This window comes from Euprymna scolopes, chromosome 37 (genome assembly GCF_053919585.1).
Source record: "Euprymna scolopes isolate OS-2025 chromosome 37, ASM5391958v1, whole genome shotgun sequence".
NCBI lineage: Eukaryota > Metazoa > Mollusca > Cephalopoda > Sepiida > Sepiolidae > Euprymna > Euprymna scolopes.
Window position 1 is genome coordinate 4,220,798 of NC_136518.1, and position 21,623 is coordinate 4,242,420.

At 34.6% G+C, this 21,623-nt stretch overlaps 1 protein-coding gene across 1 annotated transcript in view; it reads right to left on the reverse strand.

Annotated features, from left to right (window-relative positions):
- LOC145261042 (axotactin-like) overlaps positions 1–21,623 on the reverse strand; it is a 482,064-nt gene that overhangs the window by 394,663 nt on the left and 65,778 nt on the right. The window contains exon 2 of the mRNA XM_080119191.1: positions 8,589–8,983. Within this exon, the coding sequence (XP_079975317.1) occupies positions 8,589–8,970 (382 nt within the window). The 5' untranslated portion in view covers positions 8,971–8,983. The remainder of the gene's footprint in view (positions 1–8,588; positions 8,984–21,623) is intronic.

Consider the following 21,623-nt stretch of genomic DNA (forward strand, 5'->3'; position numbering starts at 1 on the left):
AAGCTCTGACTGTCATTTGGGCGATTGGATTTCGATCCTGGTTTGAGGTAGTTACTTGTCTAGCCGCACTGATGAGCTGTGAAACAGCGAAACAGTACTGTATGTGGCTGACTATATATATATATATATATATATATATATATATATATATATGACAAAACAAATATATTCCAAATTTCAAGATGTTATTCATTTTACCGTTTATTTCTTTCCACATGTAAAAATGTCCTTACTGCTTGTGCGGTGATAATTGCTTGAATTTAAGTTTAAAATAAAAAAAGTCAAGTATCATAGTGCAATTGTGCTTTAAACAGAAACATTTATTTCGAATGCGCCCCTTTCATATCAAAGAACCTACTGCTGATGTTATATGTCTGGTCTTTCTGCTTGTGTGGTAATAAAACTTCTTAAGTGCTCTTGTGATGTTAGGCTGTGTTAGGTGTTAACTTTGTTGAGGATCGCCTGTTCCTTCTTTTATCAGATTTCTTTGATTATTGATACTTATCAAAGACATTCCGATAGAAAACTTATCTAAGGACATTGCCAGGCACATAAAGTAACTTTGTCTGAAATTCGGCCCAGCCATTTTCGAGTCCATAGGGAACGAACTTACAGTTTCTTTTATATAATAGTAGAGATAATGAGAAAAACACAAGGGAAAGTTTGATTTGTTAGTTTAATTTAGGCACAACTTAAAAAATCCGGCAAAATTGTCTGAAGTTATTAAATCTATTCTACTAATAATAGAGAACTCTGTGTTTGTGTGTGTGTGTGAGTTTGTTCCCTATAGAATCCTAAATAGCTGGACTGATTTTTTTTTAATTTCACACTAATGTATTTTATGTTACTGGCAATGTTCTTAGATAGGTTTTGTATTGGAATGTCTTCGATAAGTATTGATAAATGATAATCGAAAAAAAAATCCGAGAAAAGAAGGAACAGGCGATTTTTACTAAAGTAAACTCCTTATACAGCATAACATCACAAATGCATTTAAGAAGTTTTAATACCACACAAGCAGAAAGACCCAGCGTAGGTTCTTCAATATAACAAGGGCACGTTTGAAATGAATGTTTCTGTTTAGAGCACAATTGAGCCATGATACTTGACTTTTGCATTTTAAACTTTAATTCAAACCATTATCACCTCACAAGTAGGAAGGTTCGGCATATAAAATCAATAGTAGGTTCTTTGATATGACAGGGGCGCGTTCGAAATGAATGTTTCTGTTTAATGCACAACTGAACTGTGATACCAGACTTTTGCATTTTAAACGTTAATTCAAGCAATTATATAAAAATCACTGTATAAATTCAACAGTAAGTTCTCTACAGTGCAATGTAAGCTACAATGTATTTTGAACTTGGGGAGCTAAGTTACTACGGGGGAGGCATGTGAAGCTTTCTCCTGGTGTATCGCAGTGGATTCTCAACTAGAACAGGCAATTAATCGATTTGATTGAAAAATGGACGATTTCGCCGATTTCAATGACAAAATATGGGAGGGGGCAACATTCGTTGATTCTCATCTCGGGCAACGTCTGGTTTCCCTGCTAGTATATAATGAGAAAAATTCAAAGAGAAGGGAAACACTTGTTTACTGCGATTGCATAAATCTCGTTCTGCTAAACAACTGCAACTCATTTGGCCAATTCCAAATCAGTTGTGATTATTGTTATCTGCAATTCCAAGAATAGCGCAGACAACGCCTGTGGAAATGGTCGTTCGAGAGCGCCTCTCAGACAAGAAGCGCTTCGCTTCTTGCAAATCGTCACGTGTGTAAGTCCCCCCTCCCCTATCCACACCTCGTCTTGGCTGATCAAGGTCAATAAGCGATTTAAAAAAAAAAAAAAAAAAAAAAAAAAATTCGAAGCAAACTCTAAAAATTCCAAGTTTCCAGGATCGATAATAGAGAGAGAGAGAGAGAGAGAGAGAGAGAGAGAGAGAGAGAGAGAGAGAGAGAGAGGGGGGGGGAGAAAAAGATTTTCAAGGAAATACGATTTTTTTTTTTCTTGATTTACAAAAGAGAAATACGATGAAGACAAGAAAATCTATTTTGGGGAATCCGTATGCATTGATATATATATATATATATATATATATATATATATATATATATATATATATATATATATATATACAGGGTGACCCCCCCCAAATAAAACGCGTCCAACCTATAATTAAGCCCTATTTCTTAGTGTTTTGTCCGAATGAATATATATATATATATATATATATATATATATATATATATATATATATATATATATATATATATATATAACGTCTTGGAAGTTTTTTACCTTAAAAACTATGCAAAAACAAAAACTATGTATGTTTAGTTCATATAGGATCAAATGTTGGCTCAAACGAAGCCCAATATGATTAGCTAAATATAATAAGTATAGAAATCACTTGTCTTAATTTAAAACAGGATCAAATGTTGGCTCAAACGAAGCCCAATATGATTAGCTAAATATAATAAGTATAGAAATCACTTGTCTTAATTTAAAACAGGATCAAATGTTGGCTCAAACGAAGCCCAATATGATTAGCTAAATATAATAAGTATAGAAATCACTTGTCTTAATTTAAAACAGGATCAAATGTTGACTCAAACGAAGCCCAATATGATCAGCTAAATATAATAAGTGTGTGTGGGTTTCAATTTTTTTCTTTTCTTTTTTTTTTTTTTTTTTTTTTTTGGTAACCGTGTTAATGCATGTCCATTATATAGTTTAATAGCTGGATGGCCGGCGTTGCCCAGTCACACAGTACGCTTAAACATGATATTTTAATTTATGCAGATTTATTTAAACATTATATTTTAATTTATGCAGATTGCGTGTGTATTATTATAGAATCAATCCTTTATTGAATTATTATTATGAGGAATAATTTGCCTGGTGGACTAATTTGTAAAAATTAAATAAATAAATAAATAAATACATAAATTTAAAAATAATAATCAAATTCCATCGGTGTTTGTTTACAATATAATATCAACTGATATTTAAGCTTGACGATGAATGCCCTGGAAAAGTCACTTCTGATTAATGTTTAGTTTCAAAATATGCAAACAAAGAAATGATTTGCAGCGATTTTAAATGGTATATCTTCTTTTATCATAAATTGAATTCATTGAAAAGAAAAAATTAAAATAAAATGGTGAGGTACATCCGGGCTTGAACATGGGATCATTCGATCTGTAGTCGAATGTTCTACCACTGAAATATATCTTCAGATACAATAAATCTGTTTCTTTTAAGAAGAAAGGGTTTACTTAGATTTTATTATCTCCCTTGACCGGTGTAACGTAAAATATTCCCCTGTAAAAATTCTTCTTTTTCATCTATAAGAAAGAAAGACTATTTTTTGGATCGGATTTTTTTTTCGATTTTCGATACTTATCAGATGAATTTATGTACAAAACATATCTAAGATGAATAATTATTATACCTAGATTCCCAAATGGTCATCCATCTGACACTAACCAGGCTCAACGTTGCTTAACTTCGGTGATCTTATGTATATATATATATATATATATATATATATATATATATATATATATATGACTTGGATGCATCAGCTTGAACTGAAACCGGAACCAAAACTTATGAAGAATATATATATATATATATTTCTGTAGAAATATATTTTCTTATTATATATCAATCCTTATTTAAGAAGCTCAATGTAATTACAGAGCAATATAGAGAATAAATGACAAAAAGTTATATTCCAAAATTCATGCTGTTGACCATCTTATAATTTATTCCTTTAATTCAGTTGATTTGTACAATTCTTAACAGTATTTGTTTCATAGTGCAAAATCAATCACTTAATTATTATATCAATCAGTGAATCTATTATATATATATATATATATATATATATATATATATATTCACACACACACACACATATATATATTCACACACACACACACACACACACACAAACACACACACATATATATATATATATATATATATATATATATATATATATATATATATATACGCGGGTTTTTTATATTCAAAAGTAATGGACTGATGAATTCAACGAGGTTGTTAGATAGTGCTCAATAAAAAGAGCTGATAATACTTGTTTATTGTTATATAAACATGCTCACATCCCGCTGCTACAAATAGCCACTTGTTTCAATCAAACAACAGATATCATCAGGCAGCGACTTGACTATTCAAAGTTCAATGAATAATCTATATATATATATATATATATATATATATATATATATATATATATATATATATATATATATATATATATATATAAACTTTTAGTCATTCAACAAATTTAAAAATTTATGGCATGAAATATTTAAATTTCATATCGAAAGATTTTTATTATTCTATGTAAGACAAAGAATACATTTGAAATATTATAACTCCTTATCCTATAGGATTTCGATGTCTACCATCTCGTCAGAGGAGAAAATATTAGCAAATAGTTATAATGGTTTACACCTTATTTGCTAAAGTCAGTGAGACATGGGAAATTCACAATTAAAAGTTGTTTAAATATCATAGAGTAAGGGAGGTTAATGAAAAGGATATAAAAATTCACATCCAAATTGCATGGTAAAATCCGAAGAGGATGTCTTTGATAGCAGTGTGGTAAAATGATCAAAACTGTATTTTGAGTAATCCACATCACAAGGTAATAGTCCGAAGTAGGCATTTTCCTGGAGCAATTTTCTTATGACTACTTCATTTAATCACATAAGTTAATATATGAAAGTATAAATTTATGCGTAAACAACAGTGTGCAATACGTAGTTAGAGCTAGGTAGTAATTAATAAAATATATATGACAATTAAGCTACACAGAATATCCCGCGTTTCATCCTTGCTAGGATTCATCAGGCTTATTTACTTTACGGGGGTAGCATGCTCTTGTTCCATCAGCCACAACTGGATAGAGGTCCTAAGTAATTCGCAATTGTATTTCTCGGTCGCCCATACTGAGGATTGAACCTTCAACCTTCAGGAGAATATAACTTTTTACAAATGATTTTTCCAAGTACTTTAACCACTTGTTTTTTTTTTACTTTTGAAATCATGCCTATATATTGGGTACGAGAGACAATGGATTATTTTGGAATAACCATAAATAGATGAATTTCATTTCATTGCATAAGCCTGATGAATCCTAGTGTTGATGAAACGCAGAATATTCTGTGTAGCTTAATTGCCATATATATTTATAAATTACTACTACTACTACTACGAATACTACTACTACGAATACTACAACATATACACACACACACACACACACACACACACACACACACACACACACACATATATATATATGTAATTTGAGTTCCTTCAACTATATTCGCAACCGAAAGCAAAACTTATGAAGAATTCTTGGCAAAGTTATTTATTACAAGGAATGGAAGGTCATAACAATTAAACGACAGTCACTCGGAAGAAAAATAATGTAAGCGTAACACAAAAAAAAAACACGCTATCGTATTAATATATAGATTTTTTTCATTTTTTTTTCTGTACGTAATATTTTTTGTATTTTTTTTCTGTACGTAATATTTTTTGCATTTTTTTTTGTACGTAATATTTTTTGTATTTTTTTTTCTGTACATAATATTTTTTGTATTTTTTTTCTGTCTGTAATATTTTTTGCAATTTTTTTCTGTACATAATATTTTTTGTATTTTTTCTGTACGTAATATATTTTGTATTTTTTTTTCTGTACGTAATATTTTTTGCATTTTTTTTTCTGTATGTTATATTTTTTTGTATTTTTTTCTGTACGTAATATTTTTTTGTATTTTTTTTCTGTACGTAATATTTTTTGTATTTTTTTCTGTACGTAATATTTTTTGTATTTTTTTTTTTTTCAAGGCATATAATATTTCAAGAAAATACTTGGGTCATGATAGCATGAAATCACATGGTCTGTCAAGATTACCGCATTATTAGAATACACTTGGGGAGAATAGGTTATCTCCCTTTGAATCTTTTTGTTTAACGTGTGAATCGAGTGCAAGACAACGGAAATGCATGAGAAGTATTTTTGCTAAACATTTCTTCACAATAAAAAAATGTACATTTATGAAAAAAAAAAAAAAGAAGCTATTTGGAGAATAGTCACTGACTGATTTGTGTAGCCTGTGGTGATCTTTAAATAAAAATAATAAAAATTCCATTATTGACTCGTCGTTTTATTCATGAGAATAAATGTCATTGTTACAACGGGAAAAAGTAAGTCAAGTTATTACTTGTTTTCTGTTCCTTGCGACGTACTCTGCTACAACGTGTTGGGTGCCAAGCGTGTACATGTTAACGCGCGTGTTAACGTGTATTACGTCACAAAACAACTTTTTTTTAAACAACTTCAATCAGTTCCCACTAAGAAAGTTAAAATAAAAACACCAAGTGCACATGTGTGTGTATAGGGAAAGAGACAGGAAGTCATTCTTTGATGACATAAAAGTAATCTAAAACCCTTGAACCTCATCATAAATTGAATTCTTCTTCATGACAGAATTAACATTTTCAGGTTTCAACTTGTTTTGTGAGCAAAACTAAGAACGTTTCTGAATTTTGGAGATGAGGATTCATTATTCATATTATTTGTATTCATCGGACTATTGTTCTCATCTTGAGTGTGATTTTCACAATGTTTCAGTCGATGTAACCTCCGACCTTCTTCAGGAGTATCTTGTTGAACTCGGGGAATGTTTCTGTCAAAATCAGGAATTTGTATGGAATTTTGAGCGGAACTCTTTATTTACTTTACGGAGGTAACATGCTCTTGTTCCGTCAGCCATGGCTGGATAGAGGTCCTAAGTAATTAGCAATTGTATTTTCCGATCGCCCACACTGAGGATTGAACCTTCAACCTTCAGGAGAATATCAATTTTTTACAAATGGTTTTTCCAAATACTTTAACCACTGCGGAACAATATATATATATATATATATATATATATATATATATATATATATATATATATATATATATATATATATATATATATATATATATATGTGTGAATAAAATAAAGCAAGATATAAATGATGCTTTAGACGTTATGTGAATAAAAAGGAAAAACCTAAAAGAGTAAAAACAAAAATAAAATCAACGTTTCGTCCCTATTTCAGGGGACATCATCAGGATTTTTGATTTTATTTTTGTTTTTACTCTTTTAGGTTTTTCCTTTTTATTCACACACACACACACACACACACACACACACATATATATATATATATTATATATATATATATATATATATATATATATATATATATATATATATATATATATATATATATATGAAATCATGACTATATATTGGGTATGAAAGACAATGGATTATTTTTGAATAACCATAAATAAATGAATTTCATTTCAACTAAAAAAGCTGAGTAGAATTTCTTTTTTTTTTGTTTTCCTTTCTGGCGACAAAAAATAAGCGGGGGAAAAATATGAAAAATAAAAAATGTCCGCCTTCAAGGGATATCTGAGAATGTATATTACTACGAAAATGTAAGTTTAAAATATTGATGCTTGCTTCGTCAAGTGTTCTGATGGAAAACAGAGATCTTTAAAGTGTGGGGGTGGGGGTGGGGAATATCGGCGACAAAAATAAGCGAGAAAAATATAAAAAACAAAAAACAAAACAAAATGGCAGCATGACCGTCTTCAAATCCAACAAATACTTGACCGTAAGCATTTTCAATCTGTTTCTGAACTTCAAAAACCCCGATTATCCCTCATCCTCAAATTGTGTGTTTTTTTCGTTTTTTTCTTTTTTTTTACATAGGCATCACCACTTATCAAGACCCAAAGGCCACTCGTGAATAAGGGTTAAAGAGTTTACAGTAGTTAATTGGGCAATAAAGTAATCGGTAGTAATGGAAATTCGGTAAATTTGTTAACTTAAGTGGAACGTCTCATCAAGAACTTGTTTACGTTGGACTTGAAGACGACTATATTGTAGTCAGCTGGAAAGCAGACAAACGGAAGACAGTTCCACAGGTGTGCAGTTCAAAGAAAGGAACTTTGTTTATGGAATCTATGTTTAGGTTTAGGCACAGATAAAGAGTGAGGGAAATTATTGATAGTGTTTTCAGCTAGATGAGTGTTTCTTGTGAAAATTTGGCGAGGGGGGACCATAGATTGGAGCTCAGACGAGCACTTGCCATAAAAATAACGATAAAGCAGAGACAGACTCACAATGTCTCTTCTGTGAGAAAGAGGTTGCAGGGAAGAGAAAAAGGTACCCCCAACTTCTTGGACGTGCTTGGCTTCTATATAAGGTAGAGAATTGCATCAGCAGTGAGATATCTACTGGAGCGTTAGAATGATCCCACCATTTTTCCTGCGACCTTGGCAACAGATTTATGTCTTCCATTTCAGATCAGGAGTAAAGGTCAAGCCCAGGAGCTTGTCAAAACATGAAGTCTCCCCAAGATGAGAGCCATTCATATTAATTGATGCCAGATGAGGATCAGTAAAGATAGAAGCTGTGTTCAGCCTTGATTAGCAAAAAAAAAAAAAATAATAATAATTAAAAAATATACTCACTTTGCCCAATGGTAAAATCATCCAAATATTGGTTCAATCTATAGCGTACACGTACAACTCCTTGTATTAGTTCAGCTTTTAATTCGTAGAATTGGACCTGCGGAGAGTGTGTCCGATTTGCGTGCACTATTTTGTGGTAGAGAAGCAAAGTGTCTGACTGGTGGGTTCGGAAAACTAATCCGAGCCGCTGATGCTGTCTACTCGAATATCCGGGGAAGAAAGAGACGGAAGATTTTCCAGGCACTTTGAAGGTCCAAGAGGTCTGATGGTTCTCGTCCTCAATGCTTTGTGCAACGCAAAACCCTCGGATGAAGACAGTAAGAAGTGAGAGTAGAAAGGCCAGCCGCCGGGTCTGGCTTGGGGGCCAGAGAGGAAAAGACATTTCGCTAATCAATCTGGAAAAGACAAAGAAATAAAAACAGAAAAAGTTAGAACAATCCTCAAAAATATTTTCAAACATGTAAGAAAATATGTAGTATATAGTATCAGTCGTGACTGATGCCCTTTTTTTTTGGGGGGGGCGGCATATGCTATTAGTTTAATCATTTTTAATCCCGGGCAACATTGGAAATATTAAGAAAGTTTTTCCAATGCATTACTAAATGTCACCGGTGTTTGCCATTCTTAACATGAGGAAGGGGTGTTTTGTAACACGCATACGCGTTCAGTTGGGGGAAAAAAAACGTGGCGACCAGTCGAAACATAAGAGATTACATTGGATAATAAAGCTCTTAAAATCCAGAAAACTACTTGTCTGCGCAAAACTTCAATGTGATATTCGTTTTCAGCATACCTGAAAACCTATGCAAGTGATCATTATAACGATGACTGCTGAGGTGGAAAGAAAGTAAAAAAATACCGATTTTATTTTTTAATAAGACAGGGACACGTTCGAAATGATTGTGTCTTTTTAGAGCACAATTGAACTATGATACTTGACTTTCTGCATGTTAACATTTAATTCAATTAAAATTAATTATTTAACTAATTCCGTTGGAGCTGTGTTGTTATTTTGTTCTTTAACATTTTCAGCTAATGATATTTGGTTTCGTTTGACTCAACCCCTAACAAGGCATATCGCTACGTGGACATAAGGGGGCTATCAACAAAATGTTGGTTTACATTACATTTAAACTTCTGCATATTAGTACAGCCAAGAAAACAGGTAGCAGGAAGGGAATTCCAAAGTCTAGCTGTTCGAGGGAAGAAACCATTAGAGTAGAAAGCTTTCTGGCATTTCGGGACCTCAACATTAAAGGGGTGAGATTTTGTTGCTAAGCGGGCTTGTCGGGGATATGTACGTCGAGGGGGCACAAGTGAAACGAGTTCATCAGAACACATTCCATTAAAATATTTGTAAAACATTCGATTCTATTTTAAATGAAAACACATGGTTTCTCTTTTTCTTTTTTTTTTACATGAAGGTCACCAATTATCAAAGCCCGGAAGCCACTCGAGGGTAAGGGTTATTGCGTGTACAGTAATCAATGGGATAATATCGTAGTAATCGTTAGTAATGGAGATTTGATAAAGTGTCTTAGTTAAGGGGGCGGTTTATCAGGAATTTGTTTATGTTGGACTTGAAGACATCCAAGTTGTAGTCAGGTGGGAAACAGTCAAGCGGAAGAGAGTTCCACAGGCATGCACTTCTAAGAAAGAAGCTTTGTTCATGGAATCTACATTTTGATTTAGGCACAGATTAAGAGTGGGAAAAATTATTGATAGTAATTTCAGCCAGATGGGTGTTTCTCATGAAAGATTGGCGAGGGAGGGGGACAAGAGATTGGAGCTCAGACAAGCACTTGCCATGGAAATAACGATAAAACAGGCAAGTGCTCGTCTGAGCTCCAATATTTGCATATTTAACATGTGTTTTTATGAATATCGCGGAAAATAACAATCTTATAGTTAAATAATTAGAGGTTTATAAAGAATTGGAATCTGTATTTGTATCGGAATCAGAAATTTAGCACAGAATCGGTAATTGTATCAGAATCGGGAAAAATATTGGAATCGTCCCATCACTAATATATATATATATAGTTTTTCTTTACAGTTTTTACAGAAGTTCAAGTGTAATGTGAACAAACGTCTTGCTGCCCAACTCCTTAATTATGTTCCAGATAGTAGCCCCTTACGACTTAGTGGTACTGTGCCGTTTATGGGGGTGAAAAAATTTTTTCAACCCCATAAAAGACACAGTACCACTTAATAACAACATAATTTGCAGTGATACTATGTAGGGAGTGTGCAGAGTACTAAACGTAGATTCCATGAACAAAGTTTCTTTCTTAGAACTGCACGCCTGTGGAACTCTCTTCCGACTGCTTGCTTTCTAGCTGACTACAACCTGATTGTCTTCAAGTCCAATGTAAACAAATTCTTGATGAACCGTCTCCCTAAATAATCCAATTTACAAAATTCCCACTACTTATGTTTACTACGCTATCATCACATTGACTAATGCATACCCATTAAGCCTTGTCCTTGAGTAGCCTCCGTGCCTTGATAAGTGGTGATTCCTGTGTAAAACAAAAATTATCTAACAGAACAACACAAAGACATGTGTAAAGAGGCAGTTAGATCTGACGAAAATCCAACTAACTTAACTTTATATATTAGATAATATAATCTCATGCACAAATACCAACTCGCGTTGGTAAAGATTACAGGAAAACTATTTTGGCTCACCCATAAAGCGGTTTCGGAATTATTTCGCTTTTCAATTTTTTTTTTTTTTTTGATTGACTGCAAATCCATTTAGATAACCATAATTTGAAAGTGTTAATAAAAGAACTCTCTAATCTGTTCAGCAAAAAAAGATACAAAAGGATATCCCCCCCACCACCACCACCCGCACGCGTAGCCGGTTTCTTTGTGGGTGGAGTTACCAAGAAAAGTGAGAACCATTCGAGCATGTAAAAGTAATAAACATTCGATTTGTATTTTTCGTTTTGGCCACCCACCAACGAAAAAAAAAAAAAAAAAAAAAAAAACGGAGCGGGCGACGAAGAAGAGAGGGGGGGGGAGCAAACGTTTTAAAAAAAACTTGTTCACACACGCGCACGCGCACACACATTTTTCTGAAAAGAACAAATATTTTTCGGCCGTTCCTCCGGCCTTTTTCGGTATTATTGAGAGCTATGTGTGTATATGGTGGGTGGTGGTAGCAGGAGAAGAAATGTTTAGATATGACTGAAAATTATGAAACACATTTAATGAACCACCGTTCTGGCAGATCAAACATACCCATTCCTGTGTCTCGATACATCTTCTATCATTATAAGTAATCATTTTTTTTTAAATAGTCAACCATATAAGAGCCTATTCGTGACCACACACACACACACACACACACACACACACACACACACACACACACAGCTTTATATTATAGATATATATTTGTAGTCATCGACATACAGTCCTGTTTCGTTGTATCACAACTCATCAGTGTCGCTAGACTAGTACCTCTCTGAAGCCGAAGATTGAACCTAGAATCATCATGTTGATAGTCAGCAGTTCTACCAATCGACCCAAGGGAGCAGTGCCCGTAAATAACCTCGCTAAACGTCTATTTTATAGTGCTCAAGCCGCTTATTTATAAACAAACAGCAATCCTCACAGTTTTGAGCCAATTAAGTAGCGGGTGAGATTATTTACGACAGTGCTCAACCCAAAGGGGGTGGTGACTTAAAATATATTTGTAGTCATCGACATACAGTCCTGTTTCGCTGTATCCTCAATATATATATATATATATATATATATATATATATATATATATATATATATACAAACAAACTGTTTCGCTATATCACAGCTCTTCAATGTGGATAAACCAACACCCGTCCCAAGCCCAGGATTGAACCAACAACCATCAAGTTAATAGCCAGTAGTTCTATCAATCAGGTCACTGGGTCAAGCGCCGTCGGCAATGATGCCTAACAATACTCGATACGAACATTGCATTATTTGTATATATGTTTTTGAATTTATAAAAAACTAGCATTTCAGCCCGGCGTTGCCCGGGTGTTTGGAGGTGTATGTTGAGCAAAAAAAAAAAAAAAAAAAGCGGTCAATTTTTTTTAACTTTGACCCCTATTATGACCCCTTGACATTTATTGTTTTGGACTTAAATCAAGTTATTAAGTTAGATCCATGTCCAAGAAACCTATACAAAAAAGTTCAAGTGTTTAGACCAAAAATTATCAGAAGTGTTTGGTAGAGTTCTCAAAGGTCAAATCGTTGAACTTTGACCCCTTAACAGCCAAATTTCTAGCCGAAAACCGATCACAAAGATTTTCCCAAATCTCAGTACCCTGTATATCAAATTTCGAGTCTGTAAACTTTAAATTGACAGAGTTATTGCGTAGGGAAATGTACACACACACACACACACACACACACAGATACGTTCACTTTTATATATAGACTTTGTATTATACTAAAGTAATAACAAACGATATTATTACCAAGAGTGCTCAACCCGAGAGTAAGGAAGGGCTTAAATATATACTCATCCACAAACAGACTGTTTCACTGTATCATAGCTCGTTAGTGTGGTTAGACCAGCAGTCATGCCAAGCCCGTAATCGAACCAACAACCAATGAGTTGCTAATCAGTATATGCGCACACGCACTGCAATTGGCATCTCAATTTCATTTGAGAGATGAAATATAAAAGCAAGCTGGCACGTAACAGCAATTAATAGACTTTGTTCCAGGTGGTCAGTAGACGGACGGACGGATAGAAGGAGATCGTTTTCTGATTTTTATATCCAGCAAAAACTGACCGACTGAATCCGAAAGTTGGCTGCAATTTGGCGAGGTCTGGAGAGAAGAAGGTGACGAAAAAAAAAATGGATCTATGTAACATAAATAGTTTATAAGTTGATTTAGCATTTGTTTAGGAAGTCAGTCCTTCTTCTTTTTTTTGGAGGTCGGGGGGGGGGGGTTCTTGATACTAACGCCCCCCCCCCCCTCCTCCCACATCCAATCTATTATTATTATGAAATGCGAGCTAATCAACGTTTGTTTCTTTAAGGCCTCCTTTGTTTCCTATATACATTGATATCACAAAATACATGCAAAAACCATACTTTAGTTCTGGGATTGAGTTATGCTTGAGAATTTTTTTCCTGTGTTAATTTGTTTCAATTAGCTGCAATTTATGATTAATTGAATAAATCACCCATCTCTCCATCTCTCCCTCCCCACTCTCTCCCTCTTTCCATCTCTCTCTCTCTCTCTCTCTCTCTCACTCTCTCTCTCTCTCTATGTAGTTTTCTCACTTCTTTTACTCTATGTTGATTCAACCAATCACTAATATTTCTTAATACCTCTGTGAAAATTCAGACAAAGAATGACTTTTTTGTTTAGTTAATTTACAAACGTGGTTGTACACACCGTAAACACATACGTAAATTAGATTGCACTTTTCTTAAACATTACCGATGATGATGATGATAATGATAATAATAATAATATTGAAGCCGCATATCTATAAGTTCTCTACCACCCCCTCATTACCACATCACTGACCCCCCCCTCAAAAAAAGTGACACCAAGCAGCCAAGTAGAGTCAAGGACGAAGGAAAAACTGAGGAGAGAGCTCTGACCATATCTCCGCTGGATAAGTGCGACGAGAACTGGGACCTTGGGGAGGCTTATTGCCACCCAAATTCCAGTGAAGACCGATAGCCGCTGCTAACGAGAAATCAATGGCAAGCAGCTGTTGCGATAATGCAAATTTATTTGCAAATACTACCGAAAGAGGTGGAGAGTACTGGAAATCTGGGGAGACTTGTTGTCACTCAGCTTCCAGGGAATACCACAGGCTGTTTTCAAGGAAAGATCTGTGTGAAAGCTCCTTGTGAGCCAATAATAATAATAATAATAATAATAATTATTATTATTATTATTTCTATTATTATTATTATTATTATTATTATTATTATTATCAATAATAATAATAATAATAATTAGCACAACCAGTGGAAATTCCACAGTAATTGATAACATTATCACATCAGCAAACAATAGAATGTCCTTCACAAAATAATCAGTGTAATGTTAGTTCCAATCAGATCATGAATTAAAAAAATAAATATTTTTCTAGCCAAATATGGAGAACAGCTTGAGATATATTATTAGAAGAAATAGAACTATAGTAAGGCATCACTTTTTCAAGAGATCATAATTTAAAGTGACTTGTAAATCAGTCAGTAATATTATTATTATTATTATTATTAATAACTTATGCCACAATCTTTTCTTGATAATCTGATGATTTGTCACGTAAGTAATAAGAATTTATAGAAACATGATACATGTCAACTTTTGCAATCTTTTCATGATGGTAAGAAAATGAAATGAATCTGTAAGGAATGCGATTGGTCGGATTTGGTTAAAGAAAAAAAATAAAAGCATAGAATGTTGGTAGATGATATGGCAACGCTTGTACCTATTTACTATGCCTCCCCACGGGACAGAGTTAGACACCAGGGTCGTTTTTTAATGTGGAGAAAAGGTACAAAAATAAAAATTGTCTCAGTCGTGAAGGATTTCTCCTCCACCGAAAGAGAACAAGAAAATGAAGTGCAGCATCTGAAGAACAGATACTACACTTTGATCTTGACCCGAAGGCTTGTAAAAATATATTTTATAAGATAAATATTCTTAATTCGTTATGAAATTGGATGTCTGAATTTCTTAGATGAAATAAAGTGATTTTTATAACGTAAATTGCTTCAACCATTTCCGGGACTGACTCCTTTTAGCCCCCTCCCCACCTCTCTTAAAAATATGAAATGTTTAGATCGTAAACTGTTTCAGCCATTTCCGTGACTGACTCCTTATATCCCTCCCGTTCCCTCCACCCGCTTTCACAATTATATGAGGAGAAATAAGGTACTTGTACAGCATTTTACCTATATGAAAAACAATGGAAAGTCATACTACTCGATGATTTGACGTGATTTTCAATTTAAGAAAACTTTTATGGATGTCACAGGTAAAATTTTCTGTGTTTTTCTTCATATGGGTATTATACTGTACAAGTACATTATTTCCTGGGTTGATTGCTGTACAAGTACCTTATTTAGAAATAAAACTATTCGATTGTTTTCCATAAATTTTGGCTGTGTTAACTTTTCCGGCTCCCTCTCAAAACTCCATCCATTCTGATTGGCTAAGCTCTGATAATTCTCATCTTCTGGAATCCAATTCTACACTTTAAAATGAACGGTTACTAAAATTACAATATGGCGTCACTAAGAGAGATATTACTTTGCACAGCATCAAGTTCGTTTCATGCTTTGATAATTACTGTCTTGTGTGTGTGTGTGTCGCATTTCACAATTCGCTGGGCATTTGCTATAAATATTAACAAGTCTCAAAATATTGTGTATCCACAAGTATTACGAACATAAACAAAAAACATGTGTTGCTAATGGTTCTTATTATATTTCATGCATGCGTGTGTTTGTGTGCATGTGTTTGTGTGCGTGTATTAAAAAACAACTTTTGTTGTTAAAATAATTGCAAAAAAAAATATAATAAACATTACAAAATGTAACTTAAATTTACAGAACATTTTTATTTTTTAAATTGCATTTCTATTTAAACAAACTGAGTTATATCAATGCATGGCCGAGTACAGCTAGTTAGAAAAAATTAAATAAGTGGAGAGGCTAAAGGTCCAATCGTTAATGTGGGTGATATTAAGAATGAAGAACCATTCTTGTAATAGAAAAATGATAAAAAAAAACATCATAAAAGAAATAATTCTATCGTAAGAAGAAAATTATCCAATTTTAAATATTGTGTTGTTGTCCAGGAATTACATGTAGAACATTTAGTAGTGTTGATCCAGTCAGGATCAGCAGAGTCTAGTTTCCTTTTAGTGTCCAGATAAAAAGCTATGGATAAATAATTTTTTTTTTTTTTTTTTTACACAGTGATCACCACTTATCAAGGCCCGGAAGCCACTCAGGGATAAGGATTATTGCAAGTACATTACGTTAGTGTGGAGATTTGATAAAGTGTTTACTTAAGGGGGCGGTTCATTAGGAATTTGTTAACATTGGACTTGAACACATTCAAGTTGTAGTCCGGTGGGAAGCAGGCAGACGGAACAGAGTTCCACAGGCGTGCACTTCTAAGAAAGAAGCTTTGTTCATGGAATCCGCGTTTTGATTTAGGCACAGATATAGAGTGGGGGAAATTTTTCACAGTGGATTCAGCTAGACGGGTGTTTTTCGTGAAAGATTGGCGAGGGGGGACCAGAGATTTGAGTTCAGACGAGCACCTGCCATGGAAATAACGATAAAACAAGGATAGGCTCGCAACGTCTCTTCTGTGGGAGAGAGGTTGCAGGGTAGAGAAAAGGGCATCCCCCACTAAGCCACGAAGTCTATTTTGTACTCTGTCATGGCAGGATAGGCTGTTTTTAGCAGCTCCTGCCCAGATATGGCAACAGTATTCGATCCTTGGACGTACTTGGCTTTTATATAGATAAGATTCAAAGAGATTTAGTATAGATAGGTTCGTTCTTATCACCCCTGGCTATAAATATAATCGTCCAAATCTTAGTGATCATATCCTCAACTGGTACCAAAAATATTGCAATATTGTGTAAATTTTTAGCTGACCGCCAAACCTCATTCATTCATTTCAAATGAACCAGGCACAAACGGAAACCCCATGATATCATTATACCATCTTTAGACAGAACAGATACTACCCTTGGATCCTAGCCAGAAAACACAGAATGTATATTTTAGTTTCACGTATGGTCCAAAAGCCGCAGCATTTTTTATTTATTTACTTTTTTACATTGCATCTTTGGTGATCGGGAGATCCTATTTAATAAAACGGATGATAGAAGGTGATAATATATTACGAACATTAAATTAGCGTTTCTATATACTAATTTAATGTTCATAGTATGTCATCACATTCTATCCTCTTTTTTTAATAAATAGGATCTCCCTATCGAATAATTGATAATCTGGAAACCGTGACATACATACGTACGTATGTATGCATGTATTTAGGGTACTACCTGCCTCATGGTCGGGTCACTGGCGACTAAACTGGTTCCCCCACCAGACTTGTTTGGTGAGGAGGGCGGCTAGTCTCCCTGAAGGATTAAAAACAAGACCTTCCAAAGGGCAAATGAACCCTTTTTTGGGGTCAACGGCCAACTAGCACCGTGTGTGTTTGTGTGTATGTATATATGTGTTGGGGTGGAGAGGGCTGCCATAAGCCGTGGTGAAGGCAACCTTTCTAGGAGAAGTAAATTTCTGATTTAAAAAAACATAAAGCGGGAGACCAGTACCCGCATTAAGCTGGTCTGCAGTTTAACTTGTTGCTGGCTATCTTGCTCTTGCTTGTTGCTGGATCTCAACATTTTGAACCGAGAGAGAGACTTAGCTGTAGTACAAAGCTAAGACTCTGTAATATCATCCGTGTATAGATACTCCCTCAGGCATTTGTCTATAAAAATGGTCCTGTGGCAATGGAAGTCATTTTTGAGCTCATGGACTAAGTGTCTGAGGGAGTGGCATTCGTTTGACAAGACGTTGCAATCATCATGTACGTACGTACGTTAAAGGTACTAGAGTATTAATATATAGATGAGTCACCACTTATCAAGGCCAACGGCTACTTAAGGATAAAGGTTAACGAGTTTACCAGGTGGACGGTGAGATAACACTGTGGGTTAGGAACAAGGGTTGAAACCAGACAGGATTTGATTATTTAATAGGACAGCTCAACAAGAATTTATTAATATTAGACTTGAAAACGACCATGTTGTAGTCAGCTTGGAAGCAGCCACGTGTTATTGTGTTCCACAGATTTAGAAAGAAACTTCACCCATGGAAGTTTCATACAGATTTAGGTACAGAGAGGAAGAAAGCAAAATCACTTACAGTGGTTGTAGCAAGATGGGTTCTCGTTGTGCATGTTTTATGAGGGGGGCATGGATTGGAGCTCAGTCGAGCATCTACCATGAAAATGACAATAGAAAAGAGAGATACTAGCAATGTATCCTCTGCGAGAGAGAGGTTGTAGGGAAGAAAACGGGGCATCTCCCACTAGATTTTGAAGTCGGTTTTCTGCTTCAGAAATCTTTTGTCTCCATAAAGATATGTTATCACCTTCTAACCTCCTTTTTAATAGATAGGATCTCCCGATCGAATAATTTATAATCTGGAAACCGTGACACACGTACGTACGTTAAAGGAACTACAGTATTAATAAATAGATAATTACAGGTTGAAAATAATAAACTTTAGGGTTAGAGTCCAAATAAGTTGTGAAGGCGGGGGTTGATGAACAAAACAAAAATTAAAATAAAAATACCCTAGGGCAACGCCGGGAAGGGTTTAGGTTAGGGTTAGCTAGTTTTAGATTAGAAAATAAAGTTTGGTAATTGAAAGCCGATCCACACCCTAAATAATTTTAAATAATTTATCTGAAATTGGATGACATTTTCAATTTTGAGGAAAACAAAACAAAACAAAAAAAACAAGATGATGCAGAGGAGGTGCTGGTTGCTTAGCAACGGAGAGTAATGTGATTGCATGCGTCGCAGATGTAGCAACAGTTTCCGCAGGATGCAATGCATATGCACATTTGCACATGGCAATAAATTCAGTGACAAGGATTTGCCGTTGAAAAGGTCAACAAGTGTTTGAAGTCGTTGCATTTAAGCCAATCACTAACTAGACGCGAAATGAAACCACTTGGGAAGAACTGAGGAGGTCAACACGTAAATGTTATTAGATGTCTTGAATAAGTTTCCAGACTTTTTCTGTATGGACACTTTTATTGATAATACACACATGAAACTCTACTCCCTTTCGAAGTAATCTCCTCCGGCTGCAATGCACTTGTTGCACCGTTCCAACAATTTCCGGCAAGCCCCATGTAAGTCCTCTTGTGTGAGCGTGTTAATGACTTGCAGCCCTTTTCATCTCCTCAATTGTCTCATAACGACAGCCTCTAAGGTTTTACTAGAGCTTAGGGAATAACTAAAAGTCACAGGGAGCAAGGTCTGAACTATAGGGAGGGTGAGGAACTGTCTTGATGCCCATCTTGGTCAAAAAGTCTGTGACAAGGATAGAGTACTGGACTGGTTGGTGCATTCATGCAAATCTTCTGCATCTTCAGTTCCACACAAACAATTGTGTGTACAGTTCCCACACTGACATCAAACTGTGCACTTATTGTCTCTATAGACACACGACGGTCCTTATCAATGAAATTCTTTATTTGGCAAATCAACTCTGGTGTTCTGACTTCCTTACTCCTCCCACACCTCTAATCATCCCTCACAGACTCCCGGCCTTCTTTGAATCTCTTATGCCACCCAAAACCTGATGCTTAATTCATGCAAGATGGTCCAAAAGCAGCCTGAAGCATTCCACACATTTCTGTGGCGTTTTTTTCCAAGTTTAAAACAGAATTTTTCGCACATCGTTCTTCTATAGTGTCTCCACAATCAGGCTTTAGTAGGGTGTATTCCAATTCCTTCTGTAGCTGTTCATTTAAACCTTAAATCATAAAAATTGGTTAATCATCTCAGAAGATTTATAGCAATGACATACTGAATTTTCAAGAGTCTACGACAATTTTGGATGTGTGCAAAAAAGTCTGGGACCTTATTGGAGGCACCTCATATCAACTGTTGGTTGGTTGTTTTTGTTTTACGGCATATCAACCCTTTTCAGGTTACTTAATGCCGAATCCAGTGATTTTGAAGAAAAATATTTTAATAGAATTTTTTTTTTTTTTTTCAAGTCAGTTTCTATTTAATCCAGAGTTGGGACCCTAACAGGTACTGCCACTCTTGGTCAGAGTGGACCTGGGAGCAATGGCAATTAAGGGGTGGCTTCACACTCCCCAAAGCCCGTAAGCTGGGGCCTCACCATCGGATATAGTTTAAGGTCATATCCAGGACCTCATACCAACTGTGAAGAAAAAAAAATATGACTGACTGTTTGAAGACAATGACGGCGGCTAAGAGGTTAACAATACGGGCTGAAAATCTAGATGTGCCAAGTTGGAATCCAATTTGTCCCACTTAGCGATGATGAAAACCATCACGCGATCTCTCTTGCTAGAGCCCAATGTCTTTCTAGAAAGAATTCTAACTGGAAAGACCTCAAAGAAACAAATGCCAACAATAATCATCTAATTCACACAACAACACCAGAAAATGAAGCAAAAATATATGTTTATACAAATATGTAAAAGGAAAAAAAAAGGTGAATTTTTTTTTTATATATTCATCAACGTTTCGTCTTTATTTGAAGACTTTTTTCAAGATGGCTAATTTGAAGAAAACATAGAAGTCAATATCTGTGCTGTGAGAAGAATGTTTCGGTTCTTTCTTTTTTTTGGCATGCGAGGGTGCTTATTCAGATTGGCACTTAAAATGGTGGCAATTAAAAGTAAAGAAAATGCAGAAAAGTCTGTATGATGTACGTATTCGTTACAAAACGAAGATGTCATATTCCAAAAATCATGTAAATCAATCAAGTAATTTTATTTAAAATAAAGAAAATGAACATTTACGATTTTTAGCGATTTTACTACTAAACTGTATTGAACATAAGGCTTACTTTTCACCTCAACCCAACGATTTGAGTTGTCCTACTTATTTATTTCATCGGATGCTTCCTTGTCTGTACTGACGTGCATAAGTTCAAGTGTAATGTGAATAGACATCTTGCTGCTCAACTCCCTATGTAGAGTCCCTGTAGATTTTGTTTCAAATAGTACTGTGCCTTGTTTTGGGTGAATAAGAAAATAAAATAGGTGCTTATTCAAATTGGCACTTATGGCGGCAATTAAAAGTAAAGAAAATACAGATAAACCTTTATGATGTATCAGTCATGGAACTAAGATGAAATATTCCAAAAATCACATAATTTGATCAAGTAGGGTTTTTTTTTTATCCAAGCAAATAAAATTTTACTTTATGTAATTTTTACCGGCTAAAACTCAGAAAAATGGTCCACA